The 13,266-nt window shown below is 37.3% G+C and overlaps 1 protein-coding gene and 1 pseudogene across 4 annotated transcripts in view; both read left to right on the top strand.

Moving 5' to 3' along the window:
- STK3 (serine/threonine kinase 3) overlaps window positions 1–12,778 on the top strand; it is a 277,085-nt gene extending 264,307 nt beyond the window's left edge. For 3 of the 4 annotated variants that reach the window (XM_023538227.1, XM_023538226.1, XM_011372913.2), the window contains one exon: window positions 11,423–12,778. In XM_023538227.1, the coding sequence (XP_023393995.1) occupies window positions 11,423–11,581 (159 nt within the window). In that variant the 3' untranslated portion in view covers window positions 11,582–12,778. The remainder of the gene's footprint in view (window positions 1–11,422) is intronic. The other variant, XM_023538228.1, reaches the window with a different exon arrangement.
- LOC111747232 lies at window positions 6,413–6,533 on the top strand (annotated as a pseudogene).
- Window positions 12,779–13,266: the final 488 nt, after the last annotated feature.

Raw genomic sequence — 13,266 nt, 5'->3', positions numbered from 1 at the left:
AATACCCTGATTTTCTCAGATGCCCTTTTTGCTCTACTTCAGTTGCAAATGTACCTACTTGATACCCCGCCACCACACACACACACTTTTCTTTTTAAGGTTAACAGGTAATATACCACAATGTTGAAAGGGACTTTTCCTGTTGCTGCACGTTGGCACTGGAGTCCATGGCTGAAAACAGCAGGTGTTAAGTACCACATATTCTAAAGAGAGCCACCAGCAAGCAAGGCCAGACATTTCCCTCCAGGATTTACTAAGAGCCCCCACTATTTTTCATTCATTTGTTAAATGTTTATTAGGTACCTGCTATGTTCCAGACAGTGTTCTAGGACTGAGGGTATAGCTATTTGCAAAAGTTCCTGTGCTACAGAGTCACTGTCTTATGATCCAGTAGAAGGAGAATAAAGTAGCTCTCTCCTTGCTTAAAGTCAGAAAGGGGAGGGGTGGGCTTCCAGAGAGCCACTCAGAGGTTGGCAGTGCCCGAGGGAAGGGAGACTGGTGTCTAGTATCCCAGCCAGCTGTCTGCTAAGCTGGTTGAACTTTCAAACCCTTGATATGTCACTAGAACAGAGCTCAGTTAGCAAGTTGCTGGGAGTCTGGAGCGTATATTAACATAGACACAGAAGATTTCTGCTTCTCTTCTAAAGAACTCTGTAGGTAGAGCCAATGCCTGCAGGGTAACTAAGGACCATAGTGTTATATGCTGGGCAGGAAGAGACCAGGGGATCTCTCCTGTTCCTTGGGTCCTGGTGGCCCCTGGTGAGTAGAGAGGAAGAACCTCTATGATCTCTATGACGCTAAAAAAGATCAGAACTCATAATGATGCCAGGGGTCTTCCAGGTCAGAGGAGACAAGCCCCACCCAGAAGGCAGCCCCTCTCCAAGGTGGATGAGCACAGGACAGTACCAGCCACCACTTCAGGAAATCCACACATCCCTTCTGTGCATAAAGCACGAGCAGTCAGCCAAACCAGAGCAAAACCAAAGAAACCGCCCTCAGTAACGAGTAGTCAGTCGTTCACGTGAAAAGATGCCTGTCTCCTTCCCAGCTCCCGACACCAGAAGAGCTAGACATTGAAAGAGATGGGGTGAAGGGTCTGAGTACAGACGTAACCCTTCCGAGTCTCTTGGTCTCTCTGTGTGGGACAAGGTCCATATTTAATATGAGATTGAAACTCATAGTTGGTCTGGACTTTTAATAGCTAAAAATGACGAGAAATCAGATCTGCCCAAGATTCCTTAAGGCATGTGTCAAGGAAGTTTGCTGTAACACAGCTGAAAAAGTGTGATTGGAGGAAAAGGAAACTTATTTTTCCCTCCAACGTTTCTTACCTTATTTAATAACATACCCGATGGCTATCAGCCATATTCATAACAAAAGTTATTCATAAAATGTATCTGAAGGTAACATTTATTTTTCCTTTTCAGTGTGAAAAGCTTGAGAAAATGAAACTTTTAAATTTATATAATAGTTACACAGAGATTTGACTACTCAATAAACTAGTTACAGATATATTTTAAGGACTTTTTTTTAATGTTTATGATCTTCCATAACTAATCATATACAGTAAATCATCACTTAACTTCTCGATAGGTTCTCTAGAACTGCGACTTTAAGCAAAACTATGTAAAACAAAACCAATTTTACCATAGGCTGATTGATATAAACAAGAATTAAATTCTCACGGCATATTTCTGGCCACAAAAACATCACCGAACTTCTAAATACAGATCCAAAACACTTCTAATATTAAACATTGAAATAAATGTGAGTTATATATACATTTAAGAAAGATTAATAAAAACAAGAGAATCCAGTTCAGGGACTGCAGGTGGCTGGAGCCGGTCCCAGCAGCCAGCCCAGGGCACCAGGGGGCGCCCACGTGGACAGGATGCCCCCCCCCCCCCGCCATCGCAGTGCCCCTCACACTGACACCCACACTCACTGAGGCTGGGACAATGTAGACACGTTGATTCACCCAAAGTGCACATCGTGTGGGAGGAAACCAGGCTCCCCAGGGAGAACCCACACAGGTACGGGGAGACCATGCAAGCTCCACGCAGACAGTGGCCCTGGCCGGGAATTGGTGTTTTTTCATAATGAAAAAAGCATTGAACAAAATGTTGTTTGTTAATTTTAATGCTGCAGTTAACTTTTAAAGAAACAAAGTATGTAAAGAAAATTAATCACTTAAATCGTTAATCCCTCCTTTGTGGCCTTATCAGTGTTTTAAATTAGACAAAAAAATGTTCATCAGAATCACTGAGATAAGACGTCAGTCAAAGCTAATAGAACTTCTTCATTTGCCCCTTTAACAGACCTGGAAAGGTTTACTTACTAGTTGGTTTCAGGTTACCCAGATTTTGTCGTCCTGGGCCTAGAATTTTAGAGCTCTTTACAATATGGCAGAGCTATGCATGAATTAACTTTTCCCTGATATTTTTAACAGGCTTACTAGAAACAGAAAAGCATAAAAGGAATGGGTGTTCAACTGCCATTGAGGAATGCAATTAAAATGTCATCATTCCTTATTTTACATGGGTGGCTCAGATTTCTCCAGGACAATGTAATTGTAGTGGTATTCATCAGCTTGTGGCTCATCCACTCCATCTCAGCACAACAGCAAACGACAGGACAGTCTGAATGGACACAGTCTTGCTTGTCTGCCAAGGGGACGTATCTTGTTGACGTCGTCACGGAATATTTCTTTTTATTGATAAAATTATGGCATCTCATTTCAAAGCACTATGTAGAAATATGTTTACTTTGCTAGAGATCTGATTAAATAGAAAAATACTTAACATATATGCACTTATTTCATAAGGCCAATTCTAACTGAGATACATTAATAACTTAAATAAAATACTTCACTAGGTACAGTCTGGGAGGAAAAGTGGGATTTTTTTTTTAAAGCAATGTTTTCTATTTTTCATCTATAGAGAATATGTTAAAAACTGTTTTATGTGATAATTGGGTTTTGAAGTGCTTTTGTAGCTCTTGGGAAACTCAAGAGACAGTTCTCAGTGGGCTCCAGCCCAGGCCTGCGTTAGTGGGTTTGAGGTTGTCTTTGAGCGCCTGCCTGAACTGTGTGAGCCAGGGTGCATCACTCAGTCTCCCTGAGTGTCCGCACCTGCAAAACGGGTTGGTAATATCTACCCCATGAGGTTTTAATGACCGCTAGGATTAAAAGACTTAACTTGCAGGATCTAAGATAGTGTTTGACATATTGTAAATGATCACTAATTGGCACTTTCCCCTTTTCTTCCATCGATACCTACAAGAAATGGTTTTCTCCCTTTTCTTTGGAATGGAAATAAAATCTTAGTCTTAAATTTACTCTAGATGCTCTGAGGTTTAACAACCAAATCAGATGCTTCATGGCAGTTTCCTGTTATAATCCCAGAATATTTGCAGTAATTCAGTCAGAAGACAGGGGCTACTCAGCTCAGAACAGAGTTACATGTAATCCTCTCTCCAGATAGGTATATAGTGTCTACTTTGGAAGAAGGCTCTGCTAGTAGATTTAATGTTAATGCAGCTTTTAAGAGCATTTTATAAGGAATTTATAGTAAGGAATTTAGCTTTTCTTCTATGGTATAAGTCTCGGAAACTATCACTATCTTAATTTTATAAATGCATATGATAAATGTATATGCAAGGTTTTCTTTAAGCAGTCTTCATGGTCATTTGAGTTGACTTGAGGGCTCTTATATTATTCTCAGTGCCAGAAATTAAGTCAAGAAATGCCTTAATATCTTGATGTTTTGATTTTTTTTTAACTTTAAGTACTACTTATTATTCCTTTTGATCAGTCTTATTGGCAGAAGGCTCCTTACCTATTTATATACATCTAAACTAATCAGTGTACCTGACTGGAGTTTGCAGTACTTTGTTGCATTTCTCACTTGTTAGTACTATGAGTGTGGCAGCCTCCATGAACAGTGTTTTGTAAAACCGAACCAGATCTGTTCAGCACGGTAAAAATTTGAGCTAAAATGGAGTATTGGGGGAAAACGAGTATGTTGCTCCAGGCCACAAACAACTCAAAACAGTCTGAGGCATGCACTGGTAAATCTTACAAAATGCTATAGGCAATTCAGCATCAAAATTGCCATAGAAAATTATTGTTGTTAGCCATTCTGTTGATATTTCATATTGTTAGAATTGCTAGCAGATGGGAAAATAGATGAGTCAGGATACAGTATTAGCTATCCATATTTTTTTAATCACAGGCCACTAATGGGGTCTGTAGCATCTGTGAGATTTATTTAAACAGTTGCTAAGAAGAGTTTGTTTTCCCAGTAAACACAGCAAACCTTGTACAGGATTTTCTTGATTGACTATTTGACTAATTGTGTTAGCATTAACATGTAAGACCATTTGCTCCATTGTGGTGGTGTCTTGTTTATTTTGACAGACTGATTATACTAACAGCTGTGGACCCATTAAGTCTTGAAATGTTATCACATTTATACATTTAAAAACGTCATAATCCTGTTTCTGCTATTTTTGAGATTAAGCCTTTTTTAAATTCTCCCATGTAATTAAGACTATTTTTGACAAAACAAACTAGTATAACAAATCTAAATGTTTTCCCCTTAGAGCTCTTAAGATGAAATTATTTTAGAAAGTAATTCCTTCTTATCACTTGAATTTTAGATTTTTATAGTAGACAGAATTTATAAACTTAAAAAAGTTCTAATTTTACTGACAGCTCTTCCTGATTAGTAATAAGCAGTCTTTCAAAACTTCTTATAGAGTTCAGAAATAATTCTAATTATTAAAAGTTTTAACTGTCAAAACTATCAGTGTTTTGATTTAATCTCATTTTCCATCTTCTCATGTCATTGAATTAGTTGCTCTATGCTTTTTTATGCAAGCACTGATAAATCATTGATTTGTATATCTTTTCTTTGGATTTTTTAAGAGATTCTGAGAAATATATTTTTCGATATTTATACTCTTACTTCCTGGATGAAATGTGGTAATCCAGGACGCGTTAACAAAATGAGCTGATATTTCAAGCTGTCACTCATAATCAAAACTTAATCAATTTTCAAAAACGCTGACTCCTCTTGAAAAGTTTGACTCTTTCGTTTAATTTACAAACATCTAATTACTATGCCATCTAATTATTGTTAAGAAGTTTAGGAGTTTTCTTTTAAAGTCTTTCACTCGTTTCAAACAAATTTTTTAAGGAGCTAGGAGAGCCCAGTCTACCCATTGGCCTGAACCTTAAAGAAGATGGCAGGTCTACCTTTGCTGAGTTTCTGCAGTTTATTTCTTTTTAAAAGACTGCTCTATAAAAATGTCATATGCAAGATTTTCTCTTCACTGTGGCCTTTATAGTTGAATGTGTAAAGGCCAGTTTCTCTTTCAGATCACATTGAAGACTCTGGGAATTTCTCAGCAGCACACCTGCTATTTGTGATGACTTAACATTTTGAACTCTCTGGCAGTGCTAGATTAAGAATATAAACCTTGATATAATGGGAAAAAAAGCATTGACCTAGAGGTCAGGTGATGTCTCTGCAATGAACCAGGAGTGTAACTTTGAGCAAGCTAGCTCTCATTTCCTCACCTAAAATAAGGAAGTTAGAGCAGGTTATCTATCAGGCTCTTTTGTAATGAGATTCTGTGGGATTTAATTTATAACCCAAATGTATAGCTTATGCTTCTGTTAAATTATTTAGTAATCTCAGATAATCTCAGATAACTTTAAAAACCCTAGATCTCAAAATGTATTTCTCTCAGGCCCACATGATTCAGTTTACCTGACGTCAGTTTAAACCTTTTTATGGAAATTGATTTTATTCTCTACCTTTATTAATATGTCTAGCCCCCTGATATTTATCATTTCAAAAGCTAAGAAAAGCAAAATTCTTGTGAATAGAAACTGTCTCAGGTAATAAAACAGTATTGTTCTGAAACTCATCTCTTTTTCTTTGACTGTGTTTTTGAAGAAATTCCTTCTTCTGCCTTTGCATTCAAGTTCTTTTACTGCATGTCAGCTCATTTATTCACTTAATGAAATTACATGTCCTTAGTGTTTGTAAAGATTGTCAAACTACAGTATTCTTTCAGTGTTAAGGCCTGAAGATTTAAGAACCATTGTTAGTTGTGCAAATTCTGTTTTATCATTAAGTTCAGTACTAAATTGTACTAAATAGAATTAGCCTAAAACACATAAAATCCATTTTCAGATGAGTGTTCATTTTTGTACATTTTTGCATATACAATAAAAACCACAACATACACGTATTCTAAAATCCTCTTCACTGACTTGACTTAACTGAATTCTAAACTCAGACAAATTTACCCAAGACTTGGCAATCCGGCTCTTATCTTGCTGCACGTTTATTCTGGAACTACTCGGTTGGCATATAGCTGCTTTGTGTTCCGTGTATCATAGAAAGATGGCTCCATGCCGCCCTAAACACACCCGATCCCATCTGATCTTGCAAGCTAAGCAGGGTCGGGCCTGGGTAGTACTTGGATGGGAGACCACCTAGGAAGACCAGGTGCTGTAGGCGTAAAAAGAAATTTTTTTTTTAATAAGGGATTATAAGCTGACAAAGTCCTTGCAATCTGTGAGGGATACCGTCCCATGACCAGAGTATAAGGAAAAAAAAAAAAAAAAAAAAGATGGCTCAGGATCATTTCTTTTTTATATTAAAAAAATATAAATTCAAGTTGATTTACCACAAGCTCTCTTGATCTATACACATAACAATTCTGAAGTGATTTCCCTTCCTTTTTATAAAGATATTCAGGAAATCCAATTTCAGTGAAGGAAAATTGATATTATAGGGCAAATTTATCATTATGAGGCTTCATAAAATTTTATATGGCTTGTGAATCTTTTTACTACTAAGGCATATTGAGCAGTACTGTTTTGCAAGAGATCGAAAAAGCTGCTTCTGTCACATTTCCCTTCCCAAACCATTTTCATGCCTGTGGGAGGCTTGATAGCTATAGAAACAGAGTGCTAAATATATGTTATTAGGGTTTAATCAGAAGTCAAAACCCAGCCAGAAGTTCATGTCTGTAAATCATACCCACTGTATAAAAAGTGAAAAATTCTGCCAGTTAACCTCACTTTTTTTTTCTTTTTTTGTCTAGATAATACCATAATCTAGAGTTATTTAGAAATCTACCATTATTTCTGTTCTGTTAACAAAATGAGAAGAGCCTCTGACCACAAATGCTGAAGTTTGGGGATTATTTTCTTTTGGATACCATAGATCATAAAATCAGGGAGAAAATCATTTCCTGGGTAATCTTATCCTCAGCCAGGGCTTCAGTGTTATCCTAAATGCTGATGATTCTCTTAGACTATGTCTGTAGGTCGAATCTCTCACCTGAGCTCCAAAACCTCATATTACAGTCCATGTCCGATGTCTCTACCTTGAAGCCTCACCCATATCTCAAACTCAACAGGACTAAAATAAGTTTCATTAACTCCCCTACCTAATTAATGATATCAATCTCTACCTCACCACCCAAGCTTGAAGCCAGACTCATCCTTAATCTTTCCTTCTTCCTGACCCTTCATAATCAGTCAATTCTACTTTCAAATCTTTCAATTCCCTCTTTCCTTCTCAGTCTTCCACTTCCATTTTCCTGGGTCAAGCCTCATCTTTTCAACAGACTGTTGAAGTAACCTGCCGATAGGTCTTGCTTCCTCCATTTTCCCCCTGGCAACCTATTTTCTATACCTGCTATTGAAGGTATTTTTCTAAAGCTCATTCATATATGATCATGTCACCATTTATGCTCAGAATTATCCAGCATTTCTTTCTTGTCAACAGAAAGTTGTAACAACATGCTTAAAGCCCTTAGCAGTCTGCACCCCCTCCCTTCCTGCCTCGCCCTCTGCCCCCATGGATCCTTCACACATCCCAGCAGTCAGCCAGTATAGCTCCAAAAATGCCAAGCATTTGTGTGCCTTATACTTTTCCGCTCATGCTCTTTCCTTTCTCCCCCCTGTCCTATTTCCTGTCTTCTCAGCCTGCTCATTCTTCAGTGAATTAGCTGTGCATGGACTTGTCTTGGCAGCTAGATTGCAAGCTCTCTGTGGGAGGTAGAGTGTTTTATTCATCTCTGTACAGTGCGTAATCATAGAAATATCAATAAATATTTTAATAAGTGAATTTTTTGACGTGCTCTGATAGCCTAGCTGAAAACTGCTATAGATGTAGCTTATATGGAAGTCAGATTTCCTGTAACCTCAACCTTATACAACCATAAATCTGAAATCAGATTTAAAAACCAAAACAACAGCAACAAAAACTAGCAACAGGTGTAACAAGCTTTAGCACTAAAGCCATGCTGTATCTTTCCTAAAACAGCCTCAGGCTTTCATTCTTATAATGTCTTGTAAGATTGTTTAATTGCTTTTCTGGTTCCCAGTAGCTTAAATTTAAGTAGAGAGAGGATATATGCTCAGAGATGGCCATGGCCATGAAGAGGAACTGATAGCTTTCCCTCAAATGAAGATAAAAAGCTAAAAATCAAAGAGAAAATTATTACATGGCATAGATTAGTAGTAGATATTAATAATGATTCATCATCACGAAGGAAAGGTTGTTTTAGGTCCTGTGTCCTCTGCTTGAGAAATCAGCATATTATGTAAAATACTTTATAAAGATTTTCTGTTCAAAATGGTTAAAACAAAGTTTTATCACTTAAAGAACTAAGATTTAGATGCTTCGTGAATTCACTTTTGTGAAACACCTAATTCCCTAATGATGCCATATATGATGAATGGTTTTCCAGCATCATAGACCTGTTTTTCACAGATTTTACATATTGAAAATATAAAAGAGTATTAGAGGAGGAAAATTTTTCTTCTAAGTAGCTTCTTTCCCTGAATCCAGTTCATTACCGTAATGTAATATTTATAAACTCTTGGCATTTTTCCCTAGTACAGTCTCTAAAATTTAAATACTTTTTGGAATATCTGGAGTAGACATGAAACTCATGCATATTGTTTGACTCTAAAATCAAATGCTAATTTGTGTAGTATAATGTAGTTGTGTTTTATAAATTATGAGTGTTATATAGAACTTCAAAGACAGGCTGAAATAGAGACAGTGGAATTGGGTCTCACATAGGGAAATACGGCTACATATGTGGTCTGTGTTGGCCCTTCATCTCACCGTCACCTGTTCATACAGTTCAGAAAGTTTCAAGGTTCCCTGTTGGCTAATTCTTTTTCCCCACAATGATTTGAACAGTACTGACCGTATGAACAGATGCATGATTAAAAATTAATGAAGGAAGCATATAATATACTATGCACATATATAAATGTATATAATAGTATAATATAATAAACTTGGTTCTTTCGTTGATATGTGACTGAAAAATAACAGGGCATATTTTACACATAGCAGACCTTCTCATACAACAAAGTGAGTGGTGTTCACCTTCAGTCATTATCCAGGAGCTTCTTTCCCACAACACCGCCATTCCTATATTTTTGGAACCCCTCTTCTGAATTTCTTTCAGAATCTGTAACTCAGTCTTTCCAGTATCTTCAGTGGTGACAGATCTTTTTCAGTTGAGGGTGGATTTGATTTTTGAAACCAAGAGTCACTTAGGAGCAGATATAGTAAAGTAGAGGATCAAGCTGAAAAATGCTATTTCCAGTTAAAATTGACATGTGACTGTAAAATAATGAGAATGTTTTCTGGATTGGCTCATAAATAACCAAAGATAGTTATCTTCTTAAAACAAAAAATAAGCTGCCCGTTCTAGCATTTTAAAACCAAGCTGAATTGCTGTCATGTCAGTTTCCTGCTCCAGGGTTGATCGTGGCTCCCTGAACTACAAACCGCTTTGCCTGGCTTTCAGGGCCCCGCCAGTGACCTTAGTCCTTCCTTCTCGACATGGCAGGGCCTCCTCAGAGCCCTGTCACCCTTCGATTCCAGGACCCGCACAGTCCCTACTCCCCAAAGGGAGTCTTCTCTCCGTTGAATTTATAGTGTGGTTCCTCCCTTTTTGTTGGGACTCAGTTTAACAAATAAAAACAATGGTTGCTCTCCCCAGGACAGTGTACACAGGAACATGCAGAATTTCGCACATGAGAAGCTTATTCCTGGACTTGAGTTAAGAACCTTTTACTACAATCTGTACCACACACAATAGAGCTTAATTGTATAGGGTTTTGTATTAATCCCTAAATGTTTAGAGGTGCTAATCTTACCCTCTCCTCCCAACTAATTTGTAAGTTTCCTAAGGCAAGGAAACAGTTTAGTACTTATTGGCTTTCTTAACAGTACCTATCTACCAAGATGCTGAGTATGTAATAGCATTTTGTAAATCATCGTGGTTTGACAGATTTTTAAAAACTACCTGCCTGCCACCATTGCTTTAATAGTCAGATTCTGAAAGACACAGTTTTACATTTTCTTTAATGTTAAGATAAAAGCACAAGTGTTAGGTTATATATTTTAGGGCATCCCTTAAGGCCTGAGACAACATCCCTAAAATATGTTCCCCAGGAGATAATTCCATATTCTGCTGTTTTGACATATAAATGCAGTAAAACTCAGGGTGCCATAGACCCTGTTCTATAGAACACATTTTATCCCCCATACACACATGACGTGAGGCCTCTCTCCATTACACAGAAAACCGGTAAAGGATGTGCTATTGTTGTCCCAGAAGCCATTGTAATCAAACTAAATCATTATAGTTAAACTATATAATTTAGTCCAATCATATCATTATTGTCAAACTATAATGTATATGGTGAAAATTTGACAGACACTTTATTTTCAAGTTGGCCGAGCCCATGTCAGAACTTAACACAATATCAGGTTTGGGATATTTTGAATCATAAATTAAAAACCCTGTTTTACCAAAATGCTTAGTATAAAAGTATTCTAGAGAATTTAATTTTCTGATTAACTTCTCAGTGCTCACCATTTAAGCATTCATTAAAATGCAAGCTAGAACACTTAACTTTAACCTGTATCAAGTCTCGTCTCAGTCTTGGGTGATCCCCGCAGGTGTTTGTGATTATCACAGCACTCCACAGCCGGGGAGGCGTGAGCCGTGAGCCGTGAGCCGTGAGCCATGAGCAGGCATGTATACAAAACAGACCCCGGAAGGCTGTCGGCAGTGGTGGATTTGTCTTTCTGCCTTTTTAAAAAACATGTTTCATGAGCTTATTTTTCTCATTTTCTCTTTTCTGAAAGCAAAGGTTTTTATTTTGTTGCAGATTACTTGAAGTTCCTACAAGATGCGGCTTCTTGGTTTGTGAGGGAAGGAATTCCTATTTCAGTTGTTGAACCATATCTCAAAGATAACGGAGAGTTTCTGAAATATTCATGCCAAAACTCAGACTTTCACCTATTGTAGATAACTTTGCTATATTAATATCTTCTTCTTTTTTTTTTTTTTCTATATCCAGTTAAAAAATCTAAGTATAGAAGAACTGCAAATGCGGTTAAAAGCTCTGGACCCTATGATGGAACGAGAAATAGAAGAGCTTCGTCAGAGATACACTGCAAAAAGACAACCCATTCTGGACGCAATGGACGCGAAGAAAAGAAGGCAGCAAAACTTTTGAGTCTAATTTCTTCTCTGTTTGTTTTTATAACTATTCTGGAGACCAAGAAACCACTAAAAATTCAATATTATTATTTCTTTTTAACCCTTAAGTTTGTGCTCTACAACTAGGCAACAATCAAAAACTGATAATGGTACATACCCAGGTAAATTCCCAAAAGGCATAATTTACAACCGTACCCATTATTTTTCCATTTTTAAATGACGAAAACAACAGAAATGTATTCTTCCCTGTATCTGGCAGCTGCGTACCAGCACCAAAACTGTGTTATAAAATGAAGGCTGTGTTTAGAGACCTTGAAAATCCAAAGCTAGTGTTTAATTGTACAGCACTGAAAGGCTTTATGTTACAATATTCTTTATTCTTAGCTAGTAGCCTATTTATTATATCTCCTTAGGTAAACTTATTTATTTATGCTATTTCACTTTTTTTTTTAAGGACAAGATCATGATAGCTTTGGTAAAGGTAGAGATGTATTACTAGATGATAATGTTCAACCAAATTTTACTTTAAGCAGGGAGCTATAGGGCACATTCCTTGATTTCTAGGATAGCTTTCCAAAAGGAGCAAAGCAGTAATAGCAATAGTACCCAAGTGAGCCAGGCATTTTTTTATACTGAAGCAATAATTCCATTTTTACCTCCTGAAATTTTAACTTTTTAATTCTTAATGTTTGGTACAAATAGAACTATATATATTTAGGTCAGAGCTATAATGTTTAAAACCAAAGAAATCAATGGAACCCTTGCACAAAAAAAGTGTGGTAAATATTTTTAAATAAATAAATTCCTAAGACAAATGTAATTTCTTAGTATTGTTTTGTGTTTCGTGTGTAGATCTGTAGTTAAACCGTGTCAAACTGTAATAAGCTCATCAAATTTCTGTGAAAATGTGCTCAGTTGTCACAGGACCTTTTTGTTGATTTCATTTATTTACTGGGAATTGGTAAACATCATGTGCCTGACAATAACAAAATAGCAAAACCATTTGTACTGAACTGCGGAAGCCTTGGGGACTGAAAAAAAAGATTAAAACCATTAAAAAACTCATTTCTAAGCAGAATGAACATTTGTGTGATTGAACTGGGACCAGTCATTTCCTAAGCTACATACGGCCATCTTGACAGTGTTTGTTCTTTTGTGTGTTTAATTACTATGTGTAAATCATAAAGACAAATAAATTTTACTGTGCCACGTAGCACATTTCATCTCTGTATCTTTATTTTTAAAACTCATCACCTGGATTCTGTCTCTTCCAGGCAAAGAAGGTATATTAGGACAGTTAAGATTATGCAGTGATAACAACCCTGAAACTTCAGTGGTTTAACATAACACAGGTTATTCCTGACTGTGCTCCATGCGCAAACCAGGTTGGCAAGGTGCCCTACTCCTGTCACTCACACCCCAGAACCCCACCGATGGAGCCTCAACTATCCGCAACATCGGTAGTCACCACAGCAAGGGGGAAGGAGCACTGACAAGTGTCGCACTAGCTCCAGCCAGCAGCGACACATGTCCAGTCAGCCACAATGGTATTCAGAACTGGTCACATGGCCGCTCCTAATTTCCAGCAAGCAGGGAAATGCACTTTACCATGTGCCTGGAGGGGACAGAAGGGAAATGCAAGTTCACTCATGACAGCCAGGAAGGGATTACCACCTCTGGAAAGCGGCTTCTCCTTTTTAA

The sequence above is a fragment of the Pteropus vampyrus genome, unplaced genomic scaffold (genome assembly GCF_000151845.1).
Source record: "Pteropus vampyrus isolate Shadow unplaced genomic scaffold, Pvam_2.0 Scaffold215, whole genome shotgun sequence".
Lineage (NCBI taxonomy): Eukaryota > Metazoa > Chordata > Mammalia > Chiroptera > Pteropodidae > Pteropus > Pteropus vampyrus.
This window is presented reverse-complemented; position numbering and strand designations above follow the sequence as displayed.